This window comes from Camelus dromedarius, chromosome 9, assembly GCF_036321535.1.
Source record: "Camelus dromedarius isolate mCamDro1 chromosome 9, mCamDro1.pat, whole genome shotgun sequence".
Taxonomy (NCBI): domain Eukaryota; kingdom Metazoa; phylum Chordata; class Mammalia; order Artiodactyla; family Camelidae; genus Camelus; species Camelus dromedarius.
Genome location: NC_087444.1, coordinates 71,503,334 through 71,528,952, shown reverse-complemented (window position 1 = coordinate 71,528,952; position 25,619 = coordinate 71,503,334). Strand labels below are relative to the sequence as shown.

The 25,619-nt window shown below is 52.3% G+C and overlaps 1 protein-coding gene across 3 annotated transcripts in view; it reads right to left on the bottom strand.

Moving 5' to 3' along the window:
* Positions 1-24,024, bottom strand: part of MARK4 (microtubule affinity regulating kinase 4) — a 28,499-nt gene extending 4,475 nt beyond the window's left edge. For 2 of the 3 annotated variants that reach the window (XM_064489420.1, XM_064489419.1), the window contains exons 1-14: positions 23,742-24,024; positions 19,067-19,267; positions 17,087-17,140; positions 16,941-16,989; positions 16,154-16,219; positions 16,004-16,074; positions 14,825-14,881; positions 12,201-12,437; positions 9,245-9,364; positions 8,689-8,788; positions 7,352-7,461; positions 7,085-7,244; positions 4,448-4,665; positions 2,223-2,326 (exon numbers count right to left, since the gene is read on the bottom strand). In XM_064489420.1, the coding sequence (XP_064345490.1) occupies positions 2,223-2,326; positions 4,448-4,665; positions 7,085-7,244; positions 7,352-7,461; positions 8,689-8,788; positions 9,245-9,364; positions 12,201-12,437; positions 14,825-14,881; positions 16,004-16,074; positions 16,154-16,219; positions 16,941-16,989; positions 17,087-17,140; positions 19,067-19,267; positions 23,742-23,792 (1,598 nt within the window). In that variant the 5' untranslated portion in view covers positions 23,793-24,024. Of the gene's footprint in view, positions 1-6; positions 1,931-2,222; positions 2,327-4,447; positions 4,666-7,084; positions 7,245-7,351; positions 7,462-8,688; positions 8,789-9,244; positions 9,365-12,200; positions 12,438-14,824; positions 14,882-16,003; positions 16,075-16,153; positions 16,220-16,940; positions 16,990-17,086; positions 17,141-19,066; positions 19,268-23,741 lie in introns of those variants that run through there. The other variant, XM_031458863.2, reaches the window with a different exon arrangement.
* Between the last annotated feature and the right edge of the window lie 1,595 nt (positions 24,025-25,619).

Below are 25,619 nucleotides of genomic sequence, written 5' to 3'. Positions count from 1 at the left end.
TGTGGGCAGAGAGGTACAAGTCAGGGTGGGGCCTTGAGGCAGGCCAAGTCCCCCATCCCTCTGATTCTTCACTGCTCTGTCCTGAGATCAGAAATCTCAACCAACCTGGAGCTCAGAGACGAGGCTGCCATGTACAGTTGCGCAGGCTGTGTACTATACAACCCTAGTAGTATTTTACTGACTCTTCCCCTCTCCTAAGTCATCCTTCCTTCAAACCGTTCTTTCTTCAAATTCTACCTCCTCCAAACTGTCCCCTATCCCAGCTCTCTTTGCTCCAAACTCAGCAATTGAATAGATTCAGGTGTATTTTTGGATGAATCCCTCGCCATCCAAGCCTCAGGAACGAAACCAACTGTGAAAACACTTGGCTCTCTGAACTTTTATTATTCAAACATGGGAAAGGAATAGATGTGAACATCAAAGGGACCTACACTGATTATAAAAATTTTTCAATAGGTGAAAATAAAGTGGAAGGAACCCTTTTCCTAACTCTCTCAAGATGCCGTGTTGGCAGAGGTGGCTCTACTATCCCAGGACCCTCCTCCAGCCCCTCTGACCCTCCCAGTCCTGGTAGCACAAGTCAGATTTCCAATTTCTATCCTTCCAGGGACCCCAGGATGAGCCTAGATCTTAAACAAGGAGCCCTGACTGACAGATGCTACTACCTCTCCCCCAGAATCCATCCTCCTTGTTTGACATTTAGTAACCAAACCCCTTAGAGTATGAGAATTGCACATGGCTGCTGAGTCAGAGACTACATTTCCCAGCCTCCTTTGCAGCTAGGAGGTGGTCATGTGACCATGCTCTGGCCAATGAGATATGAGCAGAAGTGCTTTGTACCATTTCTGGGTCATGCCTCTAAAAAAGAATGCAGTTGGCACTCCACTTTCTTTCCACTCTTCTTGCTGGTTGGGAAGTGGTAGAAACTGGTGCAGTGGCCTCAGATCAGGAGCTGCAGCCTCATGTTAGGATGGGCAGAATCAACCTGAATCCTTGGAAGACCTTGCCTCCTACCTCTTGCTGGTTACATCATAGAGGACTAAACCTCCATCTCATCCACTGCACCCTGGGGGTCCCTTCATTGCAGCAGTGGCTCTCTACACTGACTATACACTGTCTCTTGACCAGAATACATAGGAGGTCATATATTACAGTGGTTACAAGTACAGCAGTCAGTCTGGAATCTTTGCTCCTTGACTTACCGGCTGTGTAGCCTTGGACAAATTACTTAACTTCTCTGTGCCTCATTTCCTCAGCTGTAAAATGGAGATACTAGGATCGACCTCATAGAATTGTTAGGGGGATTCAACCAGCTACCGTACTAACAGAAGTGCTTTGCGGTTATCTCTTGATAAGAGTTAGCTATTACTTTTTTAAATTTAATAACCACAAAAAAGTTCTTGCTTATTGAATGCCTACTGTGTCTCAGACTCTGTGCCAGGCACAGGACACACTTGATCTCCACTGGATCCCTCTAGTGGGGTCTGGAGGCAGAGAACATCAACCCCATATTACACAGGAGGAAACAGAGGCTCAGACACTTGCTGAAGGTCACTCTGCTAGCAGTGTCAGGCAAGATGCAAACTCAAGAGCTGAGGAGCCACAGAATCACTGGTCTCAACCACTCCATTACCCAGCTCCACCAAAGAGTAACACCCGCATCCATTTATCAGGTGCTTCCCAGAGTGCACCTCGGTGTCACGCCCTATAGTCCTGGTGGGCGGGAGGGTCATTACCCTGAAGCCTGCCCCACTCCTGGACTTGAACTGTGATGGGAACCAATTCCTTCCCTTTTTATGCTCCAGCCAGTCTGCACTGGTTTCCCTCACTTGCCAGCTGAAAGAGACCGAACAGACTCAGGCAAATCGGTTTGAAACCCAGCCAACCAGAGGATGTTGAAGCTGTGACATTCTGGGGCTTCTCTCAAGTTCTAAAAATGGATCATTCAAAAAAAAAAAATCAACTCAGGTTCCCAAGACTCGTAGGCAGAGAATGGGGCAGACTGCTTTCCTGGTGCTGATGACTAGTTAATTAAGCGGGGAGGCTTTACAGGGGGGTCTGGGGTGGGGGAACATGGGTAGAGTCCGCCAAAGGAAGGGCAGACACACAGACTCCTCAGTACCCAGGGAAACGCCCTCCCCACATCTATCATCTTAGATTCAGGGGGGCCCTGCTCACCTACACCCCACTTCTCCCTCCCCATTGCTGCCCTCCCTCTATACCTGTTTTCTTTGCCATTTGGCAAAAGGGATGGGCGCTCAGCCCCTGGGCGTTCTGTGCAAACGTAGGTGTTTCTGCGGGTCATCATGCTGGGAGGGAGGCTGTTCTGTAAAAGAAAAGGCCAGGAGGGGAGTGAGGGGGCACAGGAAACCCCTTAACTCCTCCATTTTACCCTCTCCGGCCTCCCTTGTTTGGAATGAGGCAGGGGTCTGTGTGTGACCTGAAAGCGAGTAGGTGATGGTTTACTTTGGCTAAAGAGATGAAAGGTTAGTGGGCCATCCCAGCGATCCAGGCTGAGAGGCACAGGAAGCCTTGGCGCTAGGAGGAGAGAAAGTCTGGGAAAGTTCCCAGGGGGCAGCCTCGCCCACCTCTCCTCCCCCAGCTCTCCCCGACCTCCAGCCACGTCAAACTTTTAAACACACTTAATCACGCCACACTGTCTTTTCTCTTAAAGGCCTTTGCACAGGCTGTCTCATCTGCTTGGGTATCCTAGGTATCTTTCAGGTGTCAGTTCATAATATATCCCCACCCTGGCCCTAGGCTGAGTCAGGTCCCTCCTCTGGGCTCCCTGATGCAGCCCTGGTCACTCTGTACTGACCACAACTGTCCACAGACACGTCTACACCCCGCACCGCACTGTGAGCTCTCTGAGGATAGGAGTAACTTAACAGGATTCTGTTGCCTCATTGAATATGCCCCTTTCTTTCCTCTGGAAGTCTAAGATTGGCATTCTTTCTTCCTTCAAAATTTGGAAGATTTTACCCGTTTAGGGCCATCTGGGTCTGGAATTTTCTTTATGGAAAAGTGTTAAGACTGTTCAGGTTTTCTGTTTCTTCTGTGTCAGTTTTGGTTAACTCTGTGTGTAAAGACATTTGTCCACTTTGTCCAAGTTGTCAGATTTATTGGCATGAAGTAGTTCCTAATACCACCTTACTATCTTTTTATGTTAGAACAAAGTTCTCTTTTTCATTTCTGATAGTGGTAATTCGTGTTTGCTGTCTTTTTTCTTAATCAGCCTTGTGAGAGGTTCACTGATTGTATTAATCTTTTCAAAGAATCAGCTGTTGGCTTTGCTGATTTTCTCTAGTGCACATCGGTGTCTCCTTTATTGATCTTTTCTCTTTATAATTTCCTTCCTTTTCCTTTTTTGGGGGGATGGGGTATAATTTGCTGTTCCTTTCCTAGTTCCTTAAAGTGTGGGTTTATTGTGAAGTGACAATAGCTCTCATTCGTTGAGTGCTTACTGAGCCAGACATCATGTAAAGTACTTTAGGTACAAGATTGTACAAAATCCTCCCAGCAACCCAAGTTCTTTGATAAGCTCATTTCACAGGGTGGAATCCTGAAGCTCAGGAGGGGCAGTTACTTGCTCAAGGTCACACAGCTCATCAGTGTAACTCAAACTCTGAGCTATGTGGCTTCGGCAACCTGGTCACCTTCCTGTAACCTGCTACCACCTTTGTCTCCTAATGCTAAGGATATTCTGGTTCCTCAGCTTGTATTATATCATTCTAGGGAGCTGCAGAAGCAAGAAAGCCAAATACTACATTCCCCAGAATCCTCTGCAGCTCATGTCCTGGACATAAATGGGTTCTGCCATTCTTTGCACTCGTGAAGATCTGGAAGGTGGAAATGGGGTGGCAGCTGCCTCCTTGCCCCTTTGACTTCTGCTCACACAGAGACAAAGGTCTTCGCTTCAGCAGGGCATCAGTGCTGCTGTTCCAGACCTCTGGGCAGCAAGAGGCTCTTCTGGTGGAGGATGAAGTTTCTGCGTCTTGTACTGCAGTCCTGACTGTGTGTTCATGAATTCAACAGACTAGAGGCAGCCTCAGAGGTAGCAGCTCCCTGGGTGGGTCAGTTCTGCTGTGGCGATATGTCATTCTTGTAGGTCATGCTTACAGCCTGCTCTTCTAGCTTCTACAATTTTATTAGCACCACACCTAATTCCCTGTATTAAATCCTCCCTGTCAAAAGCACACAGATTGCTTCTTTCTGACACTGAATGCTAAGTTATACACTAGAATCAAGCACAAGCTCAGGCAGAGACAGCACTAAATAAACGCCTGTCAAATGAATGACTGGATAGACGCAACAAGGAATCCTGTGTGATGGTCTGAGGAACAGGATGGGAAACAGCAAAGTCTGAAAAACATGACCTCGGTGGCATCTGCAGGCTGGGCCATGAGCGGTCGGATCCCTGGCCCCGCCCCCCAGCCCCACCACTCACAGGGGTGCTCGTGCTGTCCTTCCGCCGCTCTGGGATCTCTGCCTTGTTGGGGTTGTGGGCACTGCTGACCATGGGGCTGGAGGGGGGCAGCCCTCGGCTCCCACTCCCTGCGGCACTGCAGCTTGCCTTCCGGCCTGGCAGGCGCTCCTCCTTCAGCTCCGTCTCCCCCGTGCTGGTCGGGCTGCGCTTGGGGTGCAGGGGTGCAGGGGATGGGCCACCTGGTGGAGGGAGAGGACAGTTAGGAAAAGCCAGAACCTACTCTGGAACCTTAGAATTCTTCACGTAGGCTTCAACCTCTGCGTAGGCCATTCTGACAAATTCTGTCAAAGTGACACATATATACTGACCCAGAAGCTCCACATAAATGACATGACGCACATACAGGTTACTCACTGCATCCTTCTTTTTTTTAAGGCCAAAAGATTGGGAGTAGCCTAAATTCCCCTTAACATGGGTACAACTAAATAAGTCAAGATACTGCCAGAGAATGGAATACTACGCAGTTATAAAGAAGGTTCCAATGTAGAATGGTGTTTAAGCAGGCTGTGAAGTAGAAAAGGCAAGGCAAGGCATCAGGTCTGCAGTGTGCTATCACATGCATAAAAAGGAGAGAAGCGTATATCTATCTATATCTATTTATCTATACTTGTTTAAAAAGGAATGTTGCCAACAGGCTATCACTTCTATTAAAAGGGGAGAATATGTCTTTACAGTATATTAATCTATTAATATTATATTTACACATCGTTGTACATTTCTTCTTTCTCTCTCCTTCTTTTCACATCTGTCTCTTTAAATATTTAAATATGAGTTAAACGTCTCTAAAAGAATCCACGTAAAACTGGCCACAGTAGCTGGCTCCGAGGAGAACTGGGAGCTGGGAGGTATATAGAACAAAGACTTTTTTACTGTCTATTCTTTTTGTGCAGTCAAGTTTTGAAGGATGTGACTGTGTTAGTTTCAAAAACAAAACAAAACAAAACAAATTTGGTCGCTTAGAACATCTTGGGAATTATGGTAATGACCTGAAAATATCAATTAAGTCTAACTGTTGCATTGTGTCATTTGGGAATTTACGGTTCTAGAACCAAGGGGTTAAACATGTTCTAGAACGTCAGACAGTCAGAACTTCTGTGTGTTAAATCCTCAGGAAACTTAATACTTAAGAGTCCCAGAACCATAACAAGCTCTACAGCGATGGATGCAGGACACCCATCACCCATCCTTCATCCCGAGAACCCTGGAACCCAGAAAGTATCTATGAGGGGATTTTAAAAGGTTACCATGTTCTAATCACAGGATACTGGAGTCACAAGCTTCGTAGGGACTTTCTGGGCCAATCTTGCTATTTTATAGGTGGGGAAAGGAGACCCAGCGGAGGGGAACGGCTTGACCATCCAGAACCATGCATTTCCTGCCCAGGACAGGTGCCAAGCTGGCTGAACGTTGGCAGTTCCTCCCTTGTTAAACAGAGTTACCAGATGACCCAGAAATCCCACTCCTAGTTCTTTGCCCAAGAAGAATGAAAACACAGATCCACACAAAAACTTGTACATGAATGTTCACAGCAGTGTTATTCAGGATAGCCAAAGGTGGCAGCAACTCAGATGTCCATCAGTTGATAAACAAAATGCAGTATATCCACGCAGTGGAATATTTGGCAATAAAAAGGAATTAAGTATCAATCCACGCTAAAATGTGGATCAACCTCGACAACATTATCCTAAGTGAAAGAAGGCAGACACAAAATATCCAGAATAGGGAAATCTATAGATGGAAAATAGACTTGTAGTTGTCAGGGGTTGGGGGTTGGAGTGGATGGGGGAGTTGAGATCAAGGGCTAAGGGTTGTGGGGTTTTTTCTAGGGTATTGACATTGCTCTAAAGTTGATCGTGGTGACGGATGCACAACTCTGAATATACTAACGCCACAGAATTGTACCCTTCAAATGGGTGAACTGTCTGACATATATGAATTCTATCTCAATAATGCTGTTTAAAAAAATAGTGGGGAGGAGTAAAATTTGATGAAGGTTAGCTAAGAGGCCTCTTGGAAGGTCCCACGCCTCACTGTGGTGGTGGTGGGTCCATTCTTTTTATGCAGAGGGTGAGCTATCTGTCAGGTGTAGAATGTGGGGTATAATCAGGTGTCTGCCCAGCTCCTTTTCACTAGTAAATGTGGAGGAGAGGCTGAAGGGCAGGTTCCTGGCAGTCATTTTGTGCAAAGTGTCCTCCTGTGTCCTAGTCAAGTAGATTAATCCCAACTGGACCCTGATATCAAGTGGACTAAAGAGGTTTTTAGCTACTATTTGAGCTGGTCTCTAAAACCAAGTTACAAGGAGTTGACAGACTGGGGAAAAGACACCATGCGATAGATAAGAAAGAAAGGAAAAACCAGATGAGCAGAGAAGAAATAAGACACAGAGAGTGTCTGCTTTTCCAGTTTCTAACCCCTTCCTGAGCCTGGCTGTTTCCAAGTTCCATGCAATGTCCCCACACCTTTATAAGACATTCCTCCCTTCACTGCAGTGAGCTTGAGCAGGTTTTTGTTGCTTGCCAGCCGGAGAACCCTGATGTAAGGCGAGCCTGAGGCCTTAGGGCCAGGGATGGCATGTGAGGGAGTGGGGCTGATACTCACAGAAGTCGCTATGCCTGCGCTGGCGGTGGTAGGTGGAGGAGGAACTCCGCTGCCCTTTGCTGTGGCTGGTGCCTTTGCTGGAGCTTGTTCCATTGGTAGTGTCGCTGGGCGCCCGCACCCGTGCCAGGGCCAGCCCTGGGGCGCCCCGGTCCCCACCCTCCTGCAGGAAGATGACAGATGAGGAGCTTCAGCCCCTATCCCTTCTGTCCCAAGAAGGCCCTCCACCCGGAGCATCACACATCCCAGATGTCCCCGACGCCTTCTCACCTCAGTCTTCCTGCCCAGCAGGAGGTAGGTGGCGGTCACTTCGTTGTACTTCTGGCTGGTCAAGGCCTCTTTGATTTCTTCCCGTGTGTAGCCCATACCCACCATCACCTCTGGGAGAGGGGGATGGAGAGGAGGTTCAGTCTCCCCAGACCCTTCCCTTCCACCTGTTTGTGCATCACGTGGCAACACTCGCTCTTTCGCCTGTCTAGTGTCCATCCCCGTCTGCCAGAGCACCCTAACTTTCCTGGGAAGAACATTGCTTCCCCACTCAAATCACCTGGTGGACTCCTGCCTGCTCCAAGCCCCAAGGGCAGGCATATAACCCAGGTCTGGCCAGAGTGTTCCATCCCCAAGGTCAAACTGATTGGATCAGGGATAATCAATGAGCACCACCCTGGGGTTTCTACTGGAACATTAGGAAAGTGGTTCTCTTCCTTCAGCGGCGTCCAGGCCACTGGGATGTGCTGTTGCCAGCTTGCTCCTAGGGGGAAGAGCTGCCTGGGAAAGAAGTCACCACCGAGAATATCCCCCAACAACTGCCTCTGAGCACCAGGATCCAGCTGTCCCTGAAGGCTGGCACACCCCGGCCTTTTTAGCTACGTGAATGAATGACTTCACTTTTAGGTTAAATCACATGAAGTTGCTGGTATTGACAATTTTTGAGCTATGAAAATGGCAATTTCATGTGGTTCAACCTATTATTATTATCTGGCTTAAGCCAGAATGGCTTTGGTTTCTGTTACTTGCAACCGTAAAGTCCTGATGAACACAGCCAGATCTGATGGTGGCCTCAGTTTCCTCAGCTGCAGAATGAAGGTTACTGGGTGGTTCCTGAGGGGCTCTTCCAGGGCTAAGGCTTTAGGGGTCAAGGGTTTGAGGGCTCCAGGCTGAAGGGATTAGGATTAAAGAGGTGGTGGGTGAGGCACGTGCCAAGGTGGGAGTTTTCCTCAAACATGCAGATTACTGATGGCTTTGCCCAAGCTCTAATGGAAGCGATCTGTGATTTCGCATGTCTTAACAAAGCTAACACACAACAGCACTTATTGCACGCCTCATAAAAGTGCTTTACGTAAATGCATTTATTTACATTCATAACAAATCTATGAGGCTCTATGATTATCCCATTTTACAGATGAGGAAACAGAAACACAGAGAGGGGAAGCCACTTGCTCAGAGTCACACAGCTAGAAAGTAGCAGGGCAGGGACTGGAGCCCAGATGTCTTTGCTCTCCCTAATTGCCTTGCAAACTTCTCTGACGTGCTAACCAAAGGGGCAGGTGCTGGGCAGCTCCCACCCCCAGGTCCGTGGCCGTGGCTCTGCTCTCCCTGACCCTCACCGATTCGCTTGGTGTCCCCGAAGTCCTCCTCGGGCTCTGTGTATGGCTTCAACTCCTCACCCTCATAGCCGATGTTGATCCACTTGTCTTTCATGATTTGCTGCAAGGATCAGGGGCAGGACAGGGAGGGGGAAAGAGCAATGTCAGAAGAAACTGGGAAAAAGACAGCTCCCCACCTCCCAGGTGGGCCCCCAAATGGGGCTACCTGCCCTGCCCCCACCTCCAAGGCCTAAGACCCCAAAATTGAGGACTTCCTGAGAGCTAGCACCTCCTCGCCCCACCCCCCTCCCCCCAGCTGGAGCCTCCCGATGCCACGCTTCCTCCTCCGCATCATCTGGGTCCCCGCCACCCTGTAATCATCCTAGGAGCTCATTAGCTAATTACTGGCACTTCGGGGAGTGGGCGAGGCTGTTGGGGGGATGGCGTCAGGACGGGTCTGGGAGACTTTCCCTGGGATGCCTGTCCCCCCTCACCTTCCGGTAGTGGATCTTGATGGCAGAGGAAGAGTGTCGGCCAAGAAGGCTATGATGGGACGGTTGTGGGGCTGGGGGCTTACCTCGAGAGTACAGCGTTTAGCTGGGTTCAGCACCAAAAATCTCCGCAGGATGCTCTCACAGTCTGTTGACATGTAGAAAGGGACTCGGTACTTCCCTCTGAGGACTCGCTCGCGCAGCTCCTGGGGGGACGCGGTTACTGGGGGAGGAGGTCACCCCACCTCCCTACCGTTACTCACACACACACACACACACACACACACACGCGCACACACGCTCACTCATTTTTCTCCCAATCCCCCGACAGACGTGACAGGAACTACATGTCCCAGCCCTGATGATGTGGGAAACACCCCACCACCTTCTCTTGACCTCAGTTCCCACCGGTAAAATGGGAACGCCGTACTTGCTGCAACAGTTTTCAAAAAAAAGTTTGTTTTTCTTAAAAGTGATATACTTTTTCACTCTGAGGACATCTTACGGAGAAGGTGAATTTTATAAGCCAGATAGGAGGGGAGGTGGGCAGGTAAGCCAGCCTCTGGGGCCTCAGTTTCCTTATCTGTAAACGGGGATCACAGGACCCGCTTCCCAGACTGGAAGGGTACCAGTGAGCTAGCAGAAGTCAATGCCTCACACAAGCCGTGCCCAGAGCAAGCGCTTTTTAAAAATTACGTTGATGTAAGGGGAAGAGAGCAGGGGCATCACCCACCCCAACCCCATGCCTGTCTTTCTAATGAGCTTTGAGGCCCTGGAAGTCTCAAAGGGTCGGCACTGATTTATATGCTGGCTTTTTTTTTAATGGCCTTTTATGAGGGGCTTGGCCAAGGCTGCGGCACACTGGAGAGGGCCCCTCCCATCCTGAATAAAGAACTGAGGGAGACAGAAAATGGAGGCGGTGTGAATGGAGGAAGGGCTCTCCCGGCGTGGAGCCCTCTGCGGGGGACTGGGCGGGAAGCTCCCTGTGGGGGAGGGCCTTCTCCTAAAAGGGTTGGATGAGACCTGTGTCTGGGGAGCCTTCTGCATCTGAGGAGGATCATTACAGACCCAAGGGTCGTGAATATTTAATAGGAATGAGTATTGATTTCAGAGCACTCACCCTGTGCCAGGCAGCATTCTAAGTGCTTCACACATATTACATCTGGGTTCACAAGGATGCTGTGAAGCACAGTTATGATGCCCATTTTCCAGATGAGGAGACTGAGGCCCAGAGAGAGGTTAAATCACTTGCTCTGGGACTGTGCAGCCAGAAAATGTCAGGGCCAAGGTTCAAACCCAGGCAGTGGGGCCCTGGAGCACATGCTGAGTAACCACCGCTCCATGTGCCTCTGTCATGGGATGCTGAGATGGTCATCAAGCCACTGACACCACCACCAGAGCATCTCCCGAGTGTGATACCCTGGCCAGATGCCAGGTCCTGGGAAGGGCCTTACACATCTAGTCTGGCTGTAAGTGTCCCCATCTTATAGGAAGGGACTTGCTCAAGGTTACTCAGCAAGGAAATGACAGAGGTGGGATCTGTCCCCGGCCACGTGTCTCCTTCGCCCAGCCAGGCTTGGGGTGCCTGGTGGGGAAACCAGGAAGCAGGAGGTGACAAGGGCCAGGGGCAGGTGATGCTGGCTGCTCCTCATGGGCCACATCCAGCAGACCTAAGCATTCCTGCCGCAGAATTTCCACCCAAAACACACCCCTGGATCACAATCGTGAGGAAACACTGAGGAACCCAGACCCAGGGAGATTCTTTCTGCAAGATGACTGGTCTGAAATCACTGCCATACCACAAAAGACAAAGAATGGCGGAGGAATTGTTCCAGATGAAACTAAAGAGACAAGACAACCAAATGCAATGCAAGAGCCCGAGTGGATGCTGATGCAGGAGAAAAAATAGCTACCAGGGATATTCTTGGGACCACTGATGAAACCTGAGTAGGGGCCGTGGGTAAGAGGCTGGGACTGCATCAACGCTGGATTTCCTGAGCGTGATCGTGGATAGGAAAATGCCCCGTCTCAGGAGATCCCTGCTGGATGCAGCCTTGAGGGATAAAGGGACATTGTGTCTGCAACTGACTCCCGCGGGTTCCATCAGTTAGAGCGATGACGATATCACGTGCACATACAGACACATACAGCCCACGTGGCCACGTGCTGGCAATCGGAGCAACTCCCGAAAGGTACCACCTGTCCTCTGTTCTAGTCTTACAACCTCTCTGTGGACCAGCAATGTTTCAGAAAAAAAAAGTTCAAAGGACAAAAACAGCACCCAAACATTACAATGCACTCCACGCTTCCCACCCTCTTCCATAGAAACAGCCAGCATCTACCATCTTATGTATTTTGCTTGTTTATTTTACTTTCTGCCTGGCTCTGCTGCAAGAATGTTGGTCCACGAGGGCAGCAATTTTTGTTTATTTGTTTGAAGTGCACAGTTCAATGGTTTTTAAGTATATTCACTGAGTTGTGCAACCACCACCACAATCAATTTCAGAACATTTTCATCACCCCCCAAAAACCCCTGTACTCCCAATTCCCCCTCCTCCCTAGACTCAGGCAACCACTAATCTGCTTTCTGTCTCTGTGGACTGGCCTATTTGTGCACATTTCAGAGAGACGGAATCCACAGCGGGTGGCCTTTTGTTACTGGCTTTTCCCCCTTAGTCTGTTTTCGAGGATCACCGCTGGTGAAGGGATTTCTGTCTCTTTTGCTCATATCCTGTCTGTAAAACTCAAAACAGAGCCTGACCCATGGACAGCAGATCATAAATATGTATGGAGTAAACGAGTGAGGGAGCAGGATTTGAACCCAAGCCTGCCAGCTGCCAAGCCCGAGCCCTGAACCCTGAAACAGCACAGTCCACTAGGGCTGGCCGCACAACTGTGGGGACATGGTCCAGCCTGACCCCCATCTTGCCGTGTGACCTTGGTCCTGCCTTTCTGTGGAGGAGGTGCTTGCCAGGGATGGAGCCGGATTGTGAGGGCAGGAGAGACCCTCCCGGGGGAGTGCCAGCCCTGCCAGCCCAGCACCTTGAGGTTGTGCCCATCGAAAGGCAGGGAGCCGCTGACGAGGGTGTAGAGGATAACGCCGAGGCTCCAGATGTCCACCTCCGGCCCGTCGTACTTCTTGCCCTGGAACAGCTCCGGGGCAGCGTATGGGGGGCTCCCACAGAACGTGTCCAGCTTTGAGCCTAACGTGAACTCATTGCTGAAGCCAAAGTCGGCGATTTTGATGTTGGCCTCGGCGTCTAGCAAGAGGTTCTCAGCCTGCAAGGCAAGGAGAGGGCAGAGGGTAGATGTGGGCTGGGGACAGGAGCCAGCCAGCCTGGCCAGACAGTGGCCCTGTCCTTTACTACCTGTGTAACCTCAGGCAGTGACTTTACCTCTCTGGGCCATTTCTTCATTCAAAAATGGGGATAACTGGGGGCGGAGGCAGGACATAGCTCAGTGGTAGAGCATGTGCTTAGCATGCACAAGGTCCTGGGTTCAATTCCTAGTACCTAAAAATGAGGATAATCATTGTCCCGACCTTACAAGGATGTCTGAGGATTAAGTGAATTAATCCATGCAAAGGCCTAGAACAAAATTTCATACCCTGTAAGTGCTAAGAACATTAACTATTATCATCCCGTGGGATCTGCAGAGCTGGAGGCCCTCAGGCAAACTCCTGCCCGCTCTGAGCCTCAGTTTCAGCAGAAAAAAAAATGAGGACCAATTGCTCAAGACCCATAAAAATGAAGTCATTTTATACAATAGTTACTGTTCACCTACTATGTGCTGGGCTTTTAGACAATCATTTGTAAGAGTGGCTATATAACGTGGGGTTAAAGGGTAGAGTCTGGAAGAATCCCAGCTCCATCACTCACTTGCTGTGTGACTTTGGGTGGATTCCCGGACCTTTCTGTGCTTCAGGTCTCTATGAGTAAACTGCGGGTGACAATAGCACCTGCGTCATAGGCAGTGGTGGGGTTAAGCAGAAAGTGCTTCCCACGGCATATGGGACAGAGTCAGCCCTCAGTCAATACTTCAAATTGTTATGACGTTTTGTCTGTTTTTGGAGGCACGTGTTCTTGTATTTGCCATTTCGTGGGAGAGGAAACTGAGGCTCAGGGAAGCCACCTCATGCCCAGAACAAGAAAGTGGAGGAGCTGGAATCCAAATGAGGCCTGCCAGCTCCCTGGCTTGAGCAGGGAAGGAGCCTCCAGCATCCCGCCTCTTCCAGCTTTCTGACTACAAATGGACGCACCAACCTGCCCTTCAAAATGCTGCCCAGGCCCGGACCATCCCAACCACAGCCCTTCCCTGGCCCAGCGTCTCTGGCTTCCTTCCAGTCTGCCTACATTCTGGTGTATTTTGGTACCACCCTTCCCCACCTCTGACCCAACAAAGGGGCAGAACCCACACCGACACACACTTAAGAGGGATCTTCCCCAAACCTCAATCTCCAGCCATCTGTCTTGTTCAGGGGTGACATTTCCCTTGGTGGCATTTCAGGCTCCATAGTTCAACCCCAACCTCACTTCTGGGTTGGTTCGGGTGGTTGGGCCCCTCCTTGCACTAACCAGAGCCCCAAAACCCCCTTTTAGCCACTTCCAGGACCCTCCACCAGGGGGCGTGCCTCTTTCAGGTTGGTTGCAATGGATCGCATCCCTGCAGGGCAAACTCAGAAGACACTAAGGTGATTCCTCAGTGGTTTGCAGGGAGGTGGGGGAGCTGGCAGGGCATTATCGGAGAGACAGTTGTATTTAGAAACTTCTTCAGCAACTTGACAGTGGAATTTCATGTTTTTGAATCTAGTAATAATAATAATCAAAAAACTAGGCTTGTATTTTGTTTGCATATCCTTTTTTCCTACAAAAGTACCTGTCCACGGCAGATTGGGAATTGAAAACACTAAAACAAACCTGGTCCTTTGCTATAGAAACCTCAAGAAGCACTTCCTAAAGTACTGAGCCCAGGGCCTGGGACACAGTAGGTGCTCAAGAAATCAGTCAAGACAGCTGGATTGAAGCCAGACAAACGTTTCTCTGGTCTCGGACAAGAAGTCCTGAGACAGGAGGTTCTCTCTGGGTGGGAGGTGTGGAGTGGGGACTCTGGGACACCAAGCTGCTTGACGGGGCTGTCCCTGCTCAGCTCGGCCAGGCTCGGGGGCTGGGGCCCAGGCCCTGCTGGGTCCCTTCCCTGCCAGGCATCAGCCCTCCCAAGGATTCTGTTTCAAGTTTGAAGATGCCTGTGATTCTCAGACCTGGAGGCCACGTGACTCTGGGGCTCTAAGACCTCAATTCCTGAAGATTCTTGAATGTTCTAATCTCCAGAGGGTGAGAGTGACAAACTTTTTATTGGGTTCCAGTGACCTTGTCCAGGATACATGTAACCATCTGAGGCCATTCCGGGACACTTTGTTTCTTTCCCCTTTGTTCACTCCTCCTGTCCCCACCCCCACCTACTCCCCCATCTGCTGGCCTTGTTTTTGCCACAAAAGCTTGGGAAGAAGTCAAGGGGCTCTGGATGCCGAGGGAGGAGCACGAAGAGAAAAGGGAGGGGAATGGGGGAATGTGGTGGAAGGTACAAGGCCCTGGGGGACCAGAGGTGGGGCTGGGGACCGCAGGGGTCTGCGGGCTGAGCTGGGAGCTCACAGTGGTGGTGGGGCTCACCTTCAGGTCCCTGTGGACAATGTTTTTCTGGTGACAGTAGTGCACAGCCGACACAATCTGGATTACGGGGAGGGGAGGGGAGTCAGTTACTGTGGCCCCCAAACCCCTCAGCCTCCCTCCGAGACCCCATGAACCCACTTGCAATGGAGCTCTGGACCCCTGGCCTCCCCAGGCACGTGTGGCAACTGATGCTGGGGCCCCACACCCTAATTTGGTCCCAGTGGGAAATGCTGTGGGACCTGCACACACACACCTCCACTCAGACATCGGACATCCTTGTACCCAGGCATCAGGACACCCTCCCTGCAGGGACATCAGCACCAAGGTAACAGGACTAGCCCCGTCCTGACTTTCACATCCAGAAACACTCATGAGAACATCACATGCCTACAGACAGACACGTAGTGCCAACAACCAGGGCTTAAGCCCTGCACACCCAGGTCAGCTGTGCGAGGCAGGTGGACGGTCCTGGACCAACACCTTCACTCAGATCTCTTCACCCACAGACCCTCACACCTGCCTGCCCTCTTACATATCCGTGCATCCTCACTGCCACACCCCTTCTGATCCACCTGGACATCCTCACGCCATATACTCTCTTGTCCACCAAACTATACGCCCACACCTGGGCTCCCTCCTGCCCGCTTACACACATGGGCATCCTCATTCCCACACATCTGAAAGCACATGCCCCCTTACCCACACACCCGGGTACCCACCTACCTGCAGCCCCTCTTACCCACAAACTTAGATACCCACACCAGGACCCCCTCACCCATACACCCGGGCTGCCATGTGTTTTACCCCCCCCACTACCCACTGACAGACCTGGCACCCACACTCCTACACTCACACACCTCAGCACTCTGGCACCGCACGCCCTCTCAGTCACACTCCTGTACACTGGGCACACCTTCGAGCCCACACATCTGACACGGCATAGCTGGGCACCTTTGTACCTGACCCTCTCACCCACCCAGCTGGGTACCTGCACCCCCACATCTGGATATCTTCACACCTGGGCATCACACACCCTCTGACCTCCAACTCTCCACCTTCACCCCACTTGGACTTAAGCCACGCCTCCAGGTTCTTGGACAGCCCAGATCCACACGCAGCAATCAGACCCCAGGGATCCCAGTGCCCCTCCCAGCCCTGCCCACAGCCATGACTCCTGACCTGTCGGAACTTGGCTCGAGCTTCCTTCTCCTTCATGCGGCCGTGCGACACGAGGTAGTCAAACACTTCTCCTGCAGGGCAGAGGCCGAGCGGGGTCAGGGCGGGCATACGGGGGCACAGAGAGCAGGTGGGGGAGGGGAAGGGCCTCACCAGCACTTGCATATTCCATCACCAGGTACAGCGTCTTCTCCGTCTCTATCACCTCGAAGAGCTTCACTGCAATGGCCAGGGGTAGGGGTGGGGGGTTACCTGAGAAGAGACCTGTCACCCTCCACCCAAACTCAGTAACTGTGCATGTGCTGACCATAACACCTCTTACTCAAGAACACTCAATGGCTCCCTACTGATGTCAAGATCTGCCAAACTCCCTGACCCCACTTTACCACTTCTCCACTTCCTTCTAAGAATGTCTCCTCTATGATGCCAGGGATTTGTGCCTGTTTTCCTCCCCACTGCGCCCCAGAGTCTGGCACATAAGCAGCCACTCAATAAACATTCACTGAGTATACGAACAAATGGATGAATACAAGTTGTGGCCACATCCAAGCCAGATTAAATCCTGCTTCTCTGGTAAAGACCCCGCTATCTTCACTCTACCTAATGACAATGACAATGACAACAGATGCTGCTGATGACAATAATCAGACCAGCTCCACCGCTTAGCTCTGAACTAAGTGTTTTGCATGGACGATCTCACCCAGTCCTCACAATGACCTTGAAGGAAGCATCTTATCACCCTCAACTCCAGAGGAAGAAACTGAGGCTCAGAGAGGGGTTGAGTGACTCACCTAAGGTCACACAGCCAGTGAGCAGCGATACTGCTATGAGAAAACACAGCTTTCTAACTACTATAACAGCCAATTTTCCCTCCCCCCAACTCTCTTTTCCCAAGTGCCCTGCTTGGTATCCACTGAGCCCACTCCCTCCTGCTCCTCACCGATATTGGGGTGGTTTAGGCCCTTCATGATGCGGACTTCTCGGAACAGCTGGAGGAAAGGAAGAAAGAGAAAGATGAGGGTGGGTGGCTTTGACGGCTTTCTTCCCAACCTTGCCCCTGCCCCGCTCCCTCACCCTGGGCCTCACCTTCTGCAGGCTGCTGGGATTCAGCTGGGTTTTGTCGATGATCTTGATGGCGACCTGGAGGTGGAAGGAGGAGGTGGGGAAAGGTTCCCCCAACTCAGATCACCCTAGGATGTCTTTCCTTTGTCTCCTTTCACAGAGAGCCCTCAACCTGGGCCATTCCTAGTGGATGGGGGATCTGAGCCTCAGGACCTTTGCACATGCTATTCTCACCATGTCCAGGGCTACCATTCCTTCTGCAGGGGAATGTCCCCTATTCCACACCGGGGCTTGGGTGGGGCTGCTCCAGGGACCTGTGTGAGTGTCTATGAGGGTGACTGAGACCTTTAGAGGGCCCCTCTGTGAGGGAATCTCAGACCATTCACCCATCACATCTTTGTTTTGAATGCACGAACTGTGGAACAATAAATAACCAACACTAACATTTACCAAGCAGTCACATGTGCCAGGCCCTGGTCTATGTGCTTGAGCATTTGTTTAATCCTCACGACAACCCTATGAGATAAGTGTTAGGATTATCACCACTCTGCAAGTAGGGAAAATGAGGCACAGGGCTGTTCGGTCACTTGGCCAAGGTTACTTGGCTGGTAAGTTTGTGGGCTGGGATTTGAACTTATGCAGCCTGACAGAGTCTACCTTAAACAATTAAAACTTTAAATTTATAGAGTTTTGAAAGAGCTTTGAGGTGGTCACAGGGGAAAAATCAGAATGTTACTGAATTCTCTTTATATGTTTCATGCAGTTTAAGTTTTTATGTTTAATTACAGTTTTTAAGTAGCAAGAGGCCTTTAGAAATCTTAATCTAGGTGTACAGAATCTTCCCAAAGGGCTTTGGGGTTACTCCTCAATCACCCCCAATCCACTGCATTACAGAACTCTTCCCCCTGGGAGGCCCTGTTCCCTTAGAAGCTGGTCCTCTCAGAGACCCCTGGAATCAATTTCAAGACCCACAAAAGGGGCACAATGTGCTCCTTGTTGGGGAAGAGGGTTCCTTAGCTTTCTTCATATTCTCATGAATGGGTTTTTAATCTTGTCAAGCACTTTTTATGCCAGTATTGAGATGATCATATGGTTTCTGTCTCTGGATCTGTGAATGTGGGGAAGTACATGAATAAATTGTCGATTTGAACAGAACTGTGCATTCCTGGGATAAGTGCAGCTTTGGCACCACACAGCTTTCTTTAATTGGTGCGTCAGGCTCTCTTTGCTAATCCTTTGTTTAAGATTTCTGTACCTACATTCACATGTCAGACTGGCCCACAAGTTGATGTCTTATCTGGTTTTGTTGTCACCGCCAAACTAGCACATAAAATCTGGCGGGTGGTGGGAACTCTTTCCTTAGCCTCTGGGAGTACTAGCATAAAACTGGAATGTTTGGTAGAATCTGCCCATAAAACCACTGGGGCCTGGTGTCTTTTGTGTGTATGGCAGAGACAGTGTGAGGGCAAGAGAAATTGCTTCAAGTCACTTTCTCTAAAACTGAAAGAGGTGCAGAGGGGTCATAACCCTACCCACCGTCATTTTTCCCCATCCCAGGTGAGTGAGATGCATCCTCTGCAACAATGTTGCCATACTCCACGCACATGCTCACCCTGGAAGGGGAGTGAACCTGTGTAAGCATGAATAAATCTCTTGTGTTCTCAACCAAGATCACTAGACGATTTGGTGGCACCAAAGTCCATCATTAAAACAGGGAGGTGGCCTAGGTTTAGACACCAAAGCCATGTGACTTCTTAGAAACAACACGTGGCTTGCCTGTGATCTGAGATGTTCTGACCATTTCAAGGATGTCTGAAATTGGCTCTCTTCTCCTACTTGGGTTGTTCTGGAAAAACCTGAAATGTTCTGATCTGCCCCAGAGAGTCAGGGACCTACCCAAGTTCACAAAGCAAAGGGAGGGCCAAGCCCAACCTCTCTCCACCTCCCGCAAAGCACCGGCCCCACAGGATTCTGCCCTGAGCCCCAGCCCCTCCCCTCACTCACCTCCCGGCCAGTAAGGATGTGCCGGGCCAGCTTGACTTTGGCAAAGTTACCCTTCCCGATGGTCCTCAGGAGGCGGTAGTTGCCCACATGGGGCTGCTCCTCGGGACAGGAGGCGATGGAGTTCCGGCAGCGGGCACCCAAGGAGCGGCTGGACCAGGACGGTCCCTTGTCCGAGGAGCGGCCACTGCCCAGGGTGCCATGCTAGGTGAGGGAGATGGAGTGTGAGCGATGGGCAGCGCCCGTCTAACCCACCTTCAGTGGCCTGTGTGCTGGGGTCATGGCCACTGACACCTTCATGGCCCTTTTCAAACCCAGGCCAGATAGAACCCTTTGGGTCCCCCATCTTTCTCTATGAAAAGATGCCTCCAAGAACAAAGATGCTGGGGCCCAAGTCTGCAGCACCTGGGACCCCAGACATCAAGCCTCTTCTTCACCCCTCCCTGCAATCAGTCTACCCTCCAACTTCCTTTTCTAATTACTGGGACCTCCATCAGTTCCACAATGTTTTATTCTAAATGCTGCAGCCCTCAACCCCAATCAACACTGACTCAATCTGGACTCAACACTCCACTCCAACCCTCATTGCTTCCAACACCCCATTTTATCCACAGCCGTCCCCACCCAGCCCCCCAATTCTACCATGCATCAACATTGGGTTCTCAGTTTGCTGCCCCTAACATTTTCTTCTGATTCTTGTTGCCCCAAATTCTACTCCAAACACTGTAACCAACCGTCTTTCATTTTGCCCTGACATTCTAGCCCCACAGTGTTAACTTTTCTTCTGTGGGAAACATTGTTGCCTCCTCATTCGGAGCCCACATCCCTGCCGCCCCGTGAGACTGCTGCTCCCCAGGTGCCCGCTGTCGCCCACGCCAGGCCACGATCTGTCCCCGACGTTCTGTTCCTGCTGTCCTGTCCCTCCTGGGCCTCTCTCCCCCGCAGGTCACCTGCCTGCTCCAGGCTGCCCTGCCCTGATTGTGAACCCCAGGGACTGTGCCTCCCTTTCAGGTCTGGGGCCCAGGCTGTGGGAGACAGAGGGAGGCTGAGGCCCTAGCCAAGACAGCTCTGCTCAGTCCCGGGGCTGTCCCTGCATCCTTCCCAGGGCTGGGGATGGAACACGGGATGACACAGGGAGCTGAGGAAGAGAGAAGGCCAGGTAGGCGATGAGAGGAGAGCCTGGGACTGCTCCTTGCAAGGAATCCACCAGAACACAGGGATGAGAACCACCAGTTAATGAGCACCGGTGACTGGTGCATCATCACTCCCATTTTACAGGTAGGGAAACTGAGGCTCAGAGCGGGGACCTGAACCCAGATAGTTTATCCCAGAGTTGATGTCTCTGCCGTGACCATACCACACTGTCTCACGCTCCCAGTCATCTTCATTAAGTAGCCCTTACTACGGGCATTCGAGCACTCCATCAGCATTTAATTCCCACAGGAGCCCAACGAGGGTGGCACCTGCATCCTCATATTCCAGAAGAGAAACTGAGGCCTGGAGCGAGGAGGGGCCTTGTCAAGGTCACACAGCTCATTAGTGAGAAGTGGAAAGGTAACGCTCCCCACGAGGGGCAGAAAGACAGCCGCCACTGCTGGAGCCCTAACCACACCCCCACTGCCTCCCATGCCCTCACCCTGGCCTCAGGTGCGGGCCCCATTACCATCTGCATTCTCCACCTGGGGACCCCAAGTTGGAGGCAGGGTAAGTACCTTGCCCAAGGTCACAGGGCAGACAGAGCAGAGTTCCCAGGATCCGAACCCAGGTCTGCTGACTCTTGAGCCCCCAGCTCTTTCCTGCATCACCCGCTCACAACCCCAGGTGTCCTCCCAAGGGAGTGGGAGAGAGGGCTGGTGATCCCGGCAGACAAGGCCTTGGATTCCCACCCAGATAAGGGCTCAGAGCACAATCCCCATCAGGTGGCACCAGGGGAGCCAATGGGGGCTGGGCTGGCACCCCACCAAAGGCAGTGTGGCTGAGGGACCCCTGCAAGGGGCAGGTGGGGCAGTGGGGGACAAAGCCCCCAGGGGCTGGGGCGGGAGCTAAAATTGGCCGGCACCACCAGCTGGCCCAGCTCCCTCCTGACCGGCTGGCGCCCCAACACTGGGCCTGTTGCTAGGGAACCTCCAGAGAGGATGGGAGGTGGGGGACCTGGAACTTGGTGTGGGGGAGCATGACCCCACATGGCTGTTGTCATGGTAACCAGGTGGCAGGGGAAGGGGCTGTGACCTCAGACTCCAGAGGGAGAGAGATGACTCTCTGCCAGCACTGACAAGCAGGTCTTAACAGACTATAGAGTTGGGAGAAGTGAGAGGAGAATTAGGGGTCCCCAAATCCCCACGATGCACAAATCTGAACAGCTAGAGGAGGAAGAAGTGCTTGTAAAAGCCCCATTTTACAGCTGAGGAAACTGAGGCTCAGAGAGCTGAGGTCACACAGCTAGGGAGGGACAGAAATGAGATTTGAACCGATGCTTATCTGAATAATCAAAATAATAATAGCATATACAACATGCCTAGCTCTGCATCTTACTCACATAATCTCTTTGGCTCCTTAAAACATCCCTAATAGGGAGGTGCTTCCATCAACCCCATTTAGAGGTAAAGAAACTGAGGCTCAGAGCAGGGAGTGGATCGCAAGCTCCCGCAACAACTAATGACAGCCTTGGGTTGAGAAGCCCCAGCTGTCTGACTCACACTCACAGTCACAATAGCAGCAAACATGTGTGGAATGCGTCCTGTGTGTCTGGCTTCACCCGTGTCATTTCAAGAAAACCTCTGAGGGACCCAAGTGGTCATCCCCATATTCCAGGGCAGGAAACTGAGGCTCAGAAGGCACGAACCAGTAGTCTGAGGTCACAGGGCAAAGGGGCAGGCAGAGCCAGCACTTGAACCCAGGCCTGTGGGCTTCCTGTCACTTCCCGTAGCTACTGGGGGGTGGGTGGGGTATCTCATCAGAGACTCCAAATCCGAGTCTGACCTATAGTGTGATGGGTGGTGGCAATGATGGTGATGGTGGTGGAGGAACTCTGTGAGGGAGAGTCCTGCAAGATGAAGGGGCAGAGATAAGTCTCTCTGGTAGGAATCTGGGGTGAGGGTGGCTGAGGGTTGGCAGAGACCTGGCAGAAGGCCTAAGGGGAAAGGGACAAAGATCCCAGCTGGGAAGGAGTCTGGCGCTGGTTGGTGAGAGGGTCTTTAGAAGCACTGAGAGTAATCAGAAGTCAGGGAAATGGAGGTGGGTGTCTCCATAAGATTGTTCTGGGATGTAGTATAGGGACAGGGGGTCTGGGAATAGTGGGAAGGTTCCAAGCCATGGGGCAGTGGAAGTCAGGGGCCAAGGATACCTGAGCCAGGGGCCTAGGTCTTGGGGGAACTCCTAGAAGTCAAAGAAGGGGGTTTCTAGGAGCAGTCCTTGTAACCAGAGAAAGGTCCAGGGGCCTGAAATTCTGGGGAAGGAGCTTCCCGGACAAGGGGCAGCTCAAAGGAATAAAGGCTGATCCTGGTGGGGGTCAAGAGGCCTAGAAACTTGGGGAGAAGGCTTCCATCTGACAGACCCCAAGAGAAAAGGGATTAGAGGCAGGGCAAGACCAGAGGCTTCAAGTCCAGGAGTCTTCTGGAAGAAAGATCTGGGGCCAGGCCTTGTGAGCTGGGGAAGGACTCTGAAACTGAGGAGGGAGCTTCCCTGGGAGGCCAGACCCCTGGCAAGGAAGAGGGAGGCCCTGGGGCAGCAGAAGGGATGGGGCCCTGGAGCTCTGAGGGATGAGGTAGTGTCCTGTGAGGAGGGGCCTGGCCTGGGGGTGGTGTCAAAGGGTTGGGGAATTGGGGAGGGGGCTTGCCTGAAGTGGAGGAGTTGAGACAGGGAGGATGAGGCCTGGAGTCAGACTGGTTCAGGGCCTAGAAATCCGAGACTGAGCTGGGGGCCTGGAAGTTGGAGGCCAAGGCTTCCTGGGAGAGGAAGAGACCAGAGAGGGTCTGGGGGTGGGGAACTGGAGGGACAGGAGGTGCTAGGAATCCAGGGACAGGGCTGCTTGGAGGATGGGTACCAGGCCTGGGAGTGGAGAGACCTTGAACAAGCTAGAAAGGGCCCTGAGCCCAGGAAAGGTGGAACCTGCTTCCTGTGAGGGGGTGCCCACAGGAGCTAGGAGGATCCTGAAGGAGCCAAGGAGCGGAAGACTGGGAATGAGAGGAGGGGGCATCCTGGGGAGCCCGGCACCGAGATCCAAACAGGGAAGGCCAAAGCCAGAGGCAGGACTGTGCCAGGCCTTCCCGGGAGACGGCTGTGGCTGGGCCTTGGGGTCAGGGGCCCGGCAAATCCTGGAGGGGGCCAGTTGTCGGATGCGGGAGGCCTGGAGGGGAAGGGGCTTAAGAACACGGGAGAAGGGAGGGGCTCCTGGAAGGCAGGGGAGGGGGCTTCCTGGAGGGAAGAGACCCGAGCGGAAGCAGTCTGCAGAGGGACAAGAGAGGGGTCCCGCAAGAGGGGCGCCCCCAGGGGTCGGGCTGGGCTGAGGAGTGGGGGAGGGTCGAGAGGCCTGGAAGTCTGGGCGAGGGGTCGGGAGGTGGCCAGCTGGGCCGGGCTAGGGAAATGAGGGTAGGGGCTCGCAGGGCGAGGGGCACAGCCGGGCGAGGGGTTTGGCTGCCAGACCCAGCCGGGGCTCCCCAAGGGGCCGGGCCCCACTCACCGTGTCCGAGTTCCGATCGTTGCCCGGGGCCAGCGCCGTCCGTGAAGACATTTTCTCTAGGTCTCGGGGGACTGGGCGGCCGGGTCGGGGGGGGGAGCGGGGGTCCCGGGGTCCCCTCTCTTCCCCTCCCCCCCCGCCGGACTGGGGACGCGAGCTCAAAAGCTGGGCGCTGTGGACACCCGGGTTCGCGCCGTGGGAGAGGGGGCAGGGCGAGGGAGGGAGGGGGACGCCGAGGGTCCTAGTGGCCCCGCACAGCGGGGGCCCCGGGCGCCATGGGGGCGGCGGGCAGGCGGGCGGGCGGGCGGGGGCCGGGGAGGGGGCGCGGAGCCGGCCCGGGCGGCGGCGGAGGGAGGCGGTGGAGGGGCCAGGGAGGAAGGGACGTCAGGGGGAGGGGCGGCCAGGGCGGGGCCGCTAAGACCCCGCCCCCTGCCGCCGGCACTTAAAGGCGCAGGCCCGGACAGGCCGCGGGCTCTGGGGGCGGAGGCAGGTCTGGGCGCGTTGATACGGACTATGTTCTCACCGGAGAGTAGAGACACCCCGGAAGAGAAGGGGCGAGAAATGCCAAGACAGAGCGCCAGAGACTCAGAGAAAGGTATTGAGAGACACAGAGATAGACAGACTCAAAAAGAGACAAAGAGACACAAAGAGATAGAGAGACGAGGTAGGGAGAAACACAGAGACACAAAGAGATGAAAAGACAGCCAAAGGACAGAGAGACAGAAAAACAGAGAACGGCCAGAAGAGGGAGAAACGTGGGCAAAGAGACACATACAAAGAGTCAGAATGAGACGTACAGAGACACAGTGGGAAACAAAGACTGAGAGACCCATAACCGGAGACAGAGGGAGAGACAGAAAGAGACAGGGATGCAGAGACCTGTGAAGAGAATGGAGATAAAGAGACAGAGACGGAGAAGTCCTCAGAGGCAAGAACAGGGCAGGCGGTGCTGTCCACATTCTCCCTCCCGGCCCACCCTTTCCCCAGTCACAGGGCCCAGGAAGCTTGGGGACCGCGGGCTAAGGTTGGTGGTGTCTGGGCGGAGCCACTGGGAAACGGTGACCAACCTCTCTAGCAATGATGCCTCCCATCTCCCAGAAAACTCCAGACCCCCAGGATGTGGGCTGCAGTCTCTTCTCTGTAGCCCAGCTAGGTTCCGAGGACTCTGTCCAGCTATGTGACTCAGGGTGGGGACTTGCTCTTTCTGGGCCTCAGTTTCCCATTCTATAAAATGAGGGAGAGGATCTGGATGTTACCTTCCCCGCAGGGCTAAAGCAGGTGCAAAGGAACTCCCTGCAGGTATTCTCCAGGTGGGCAAACTGAGACCGGAGAGGTCAAGGGCTTTGCTGAGGTCACACAGTGCAATGGGGACCACCCATGCCCTCTAGACCACCATGGTATGAAAGAGGGGCATTGCATAGTCCTGGCCCAGGGGGTCTATGCCCTGCCCCTGTCTGTTTAAACATTTTCCTGAGCCTCAGTTTCCCTTTCTAAAAAATGGGTGTGACAATGACAACAGTGTGCTGGATCATTCTCAAGCAAGCTGATTGTTGAAGTCTCAAGAATTTTGGTACTGGTTGTTAAGCTGCCATGATTAAAAATTATATTATGCAAACATACAATTAAATAAATTGTGTTTAAAACAAAGGTAGTAAATACTCATCACATCTTAATTATTTTACCACATTTTACTATTATGTGTCATCCTGAGGTTATTTACTTCTATTATGTATCTGCATGGTAAGGTGCAACCCCTCATCTCTTCCCCAGAAAACACTTAAACGATGTCACGTTGGTAGTTTGAAATCAGCCATGGTGGGAATATTTACACCATGGAAATTGGTAAGTGCTAAATGCAAGGTTTTGCATCCCCACTCCCCA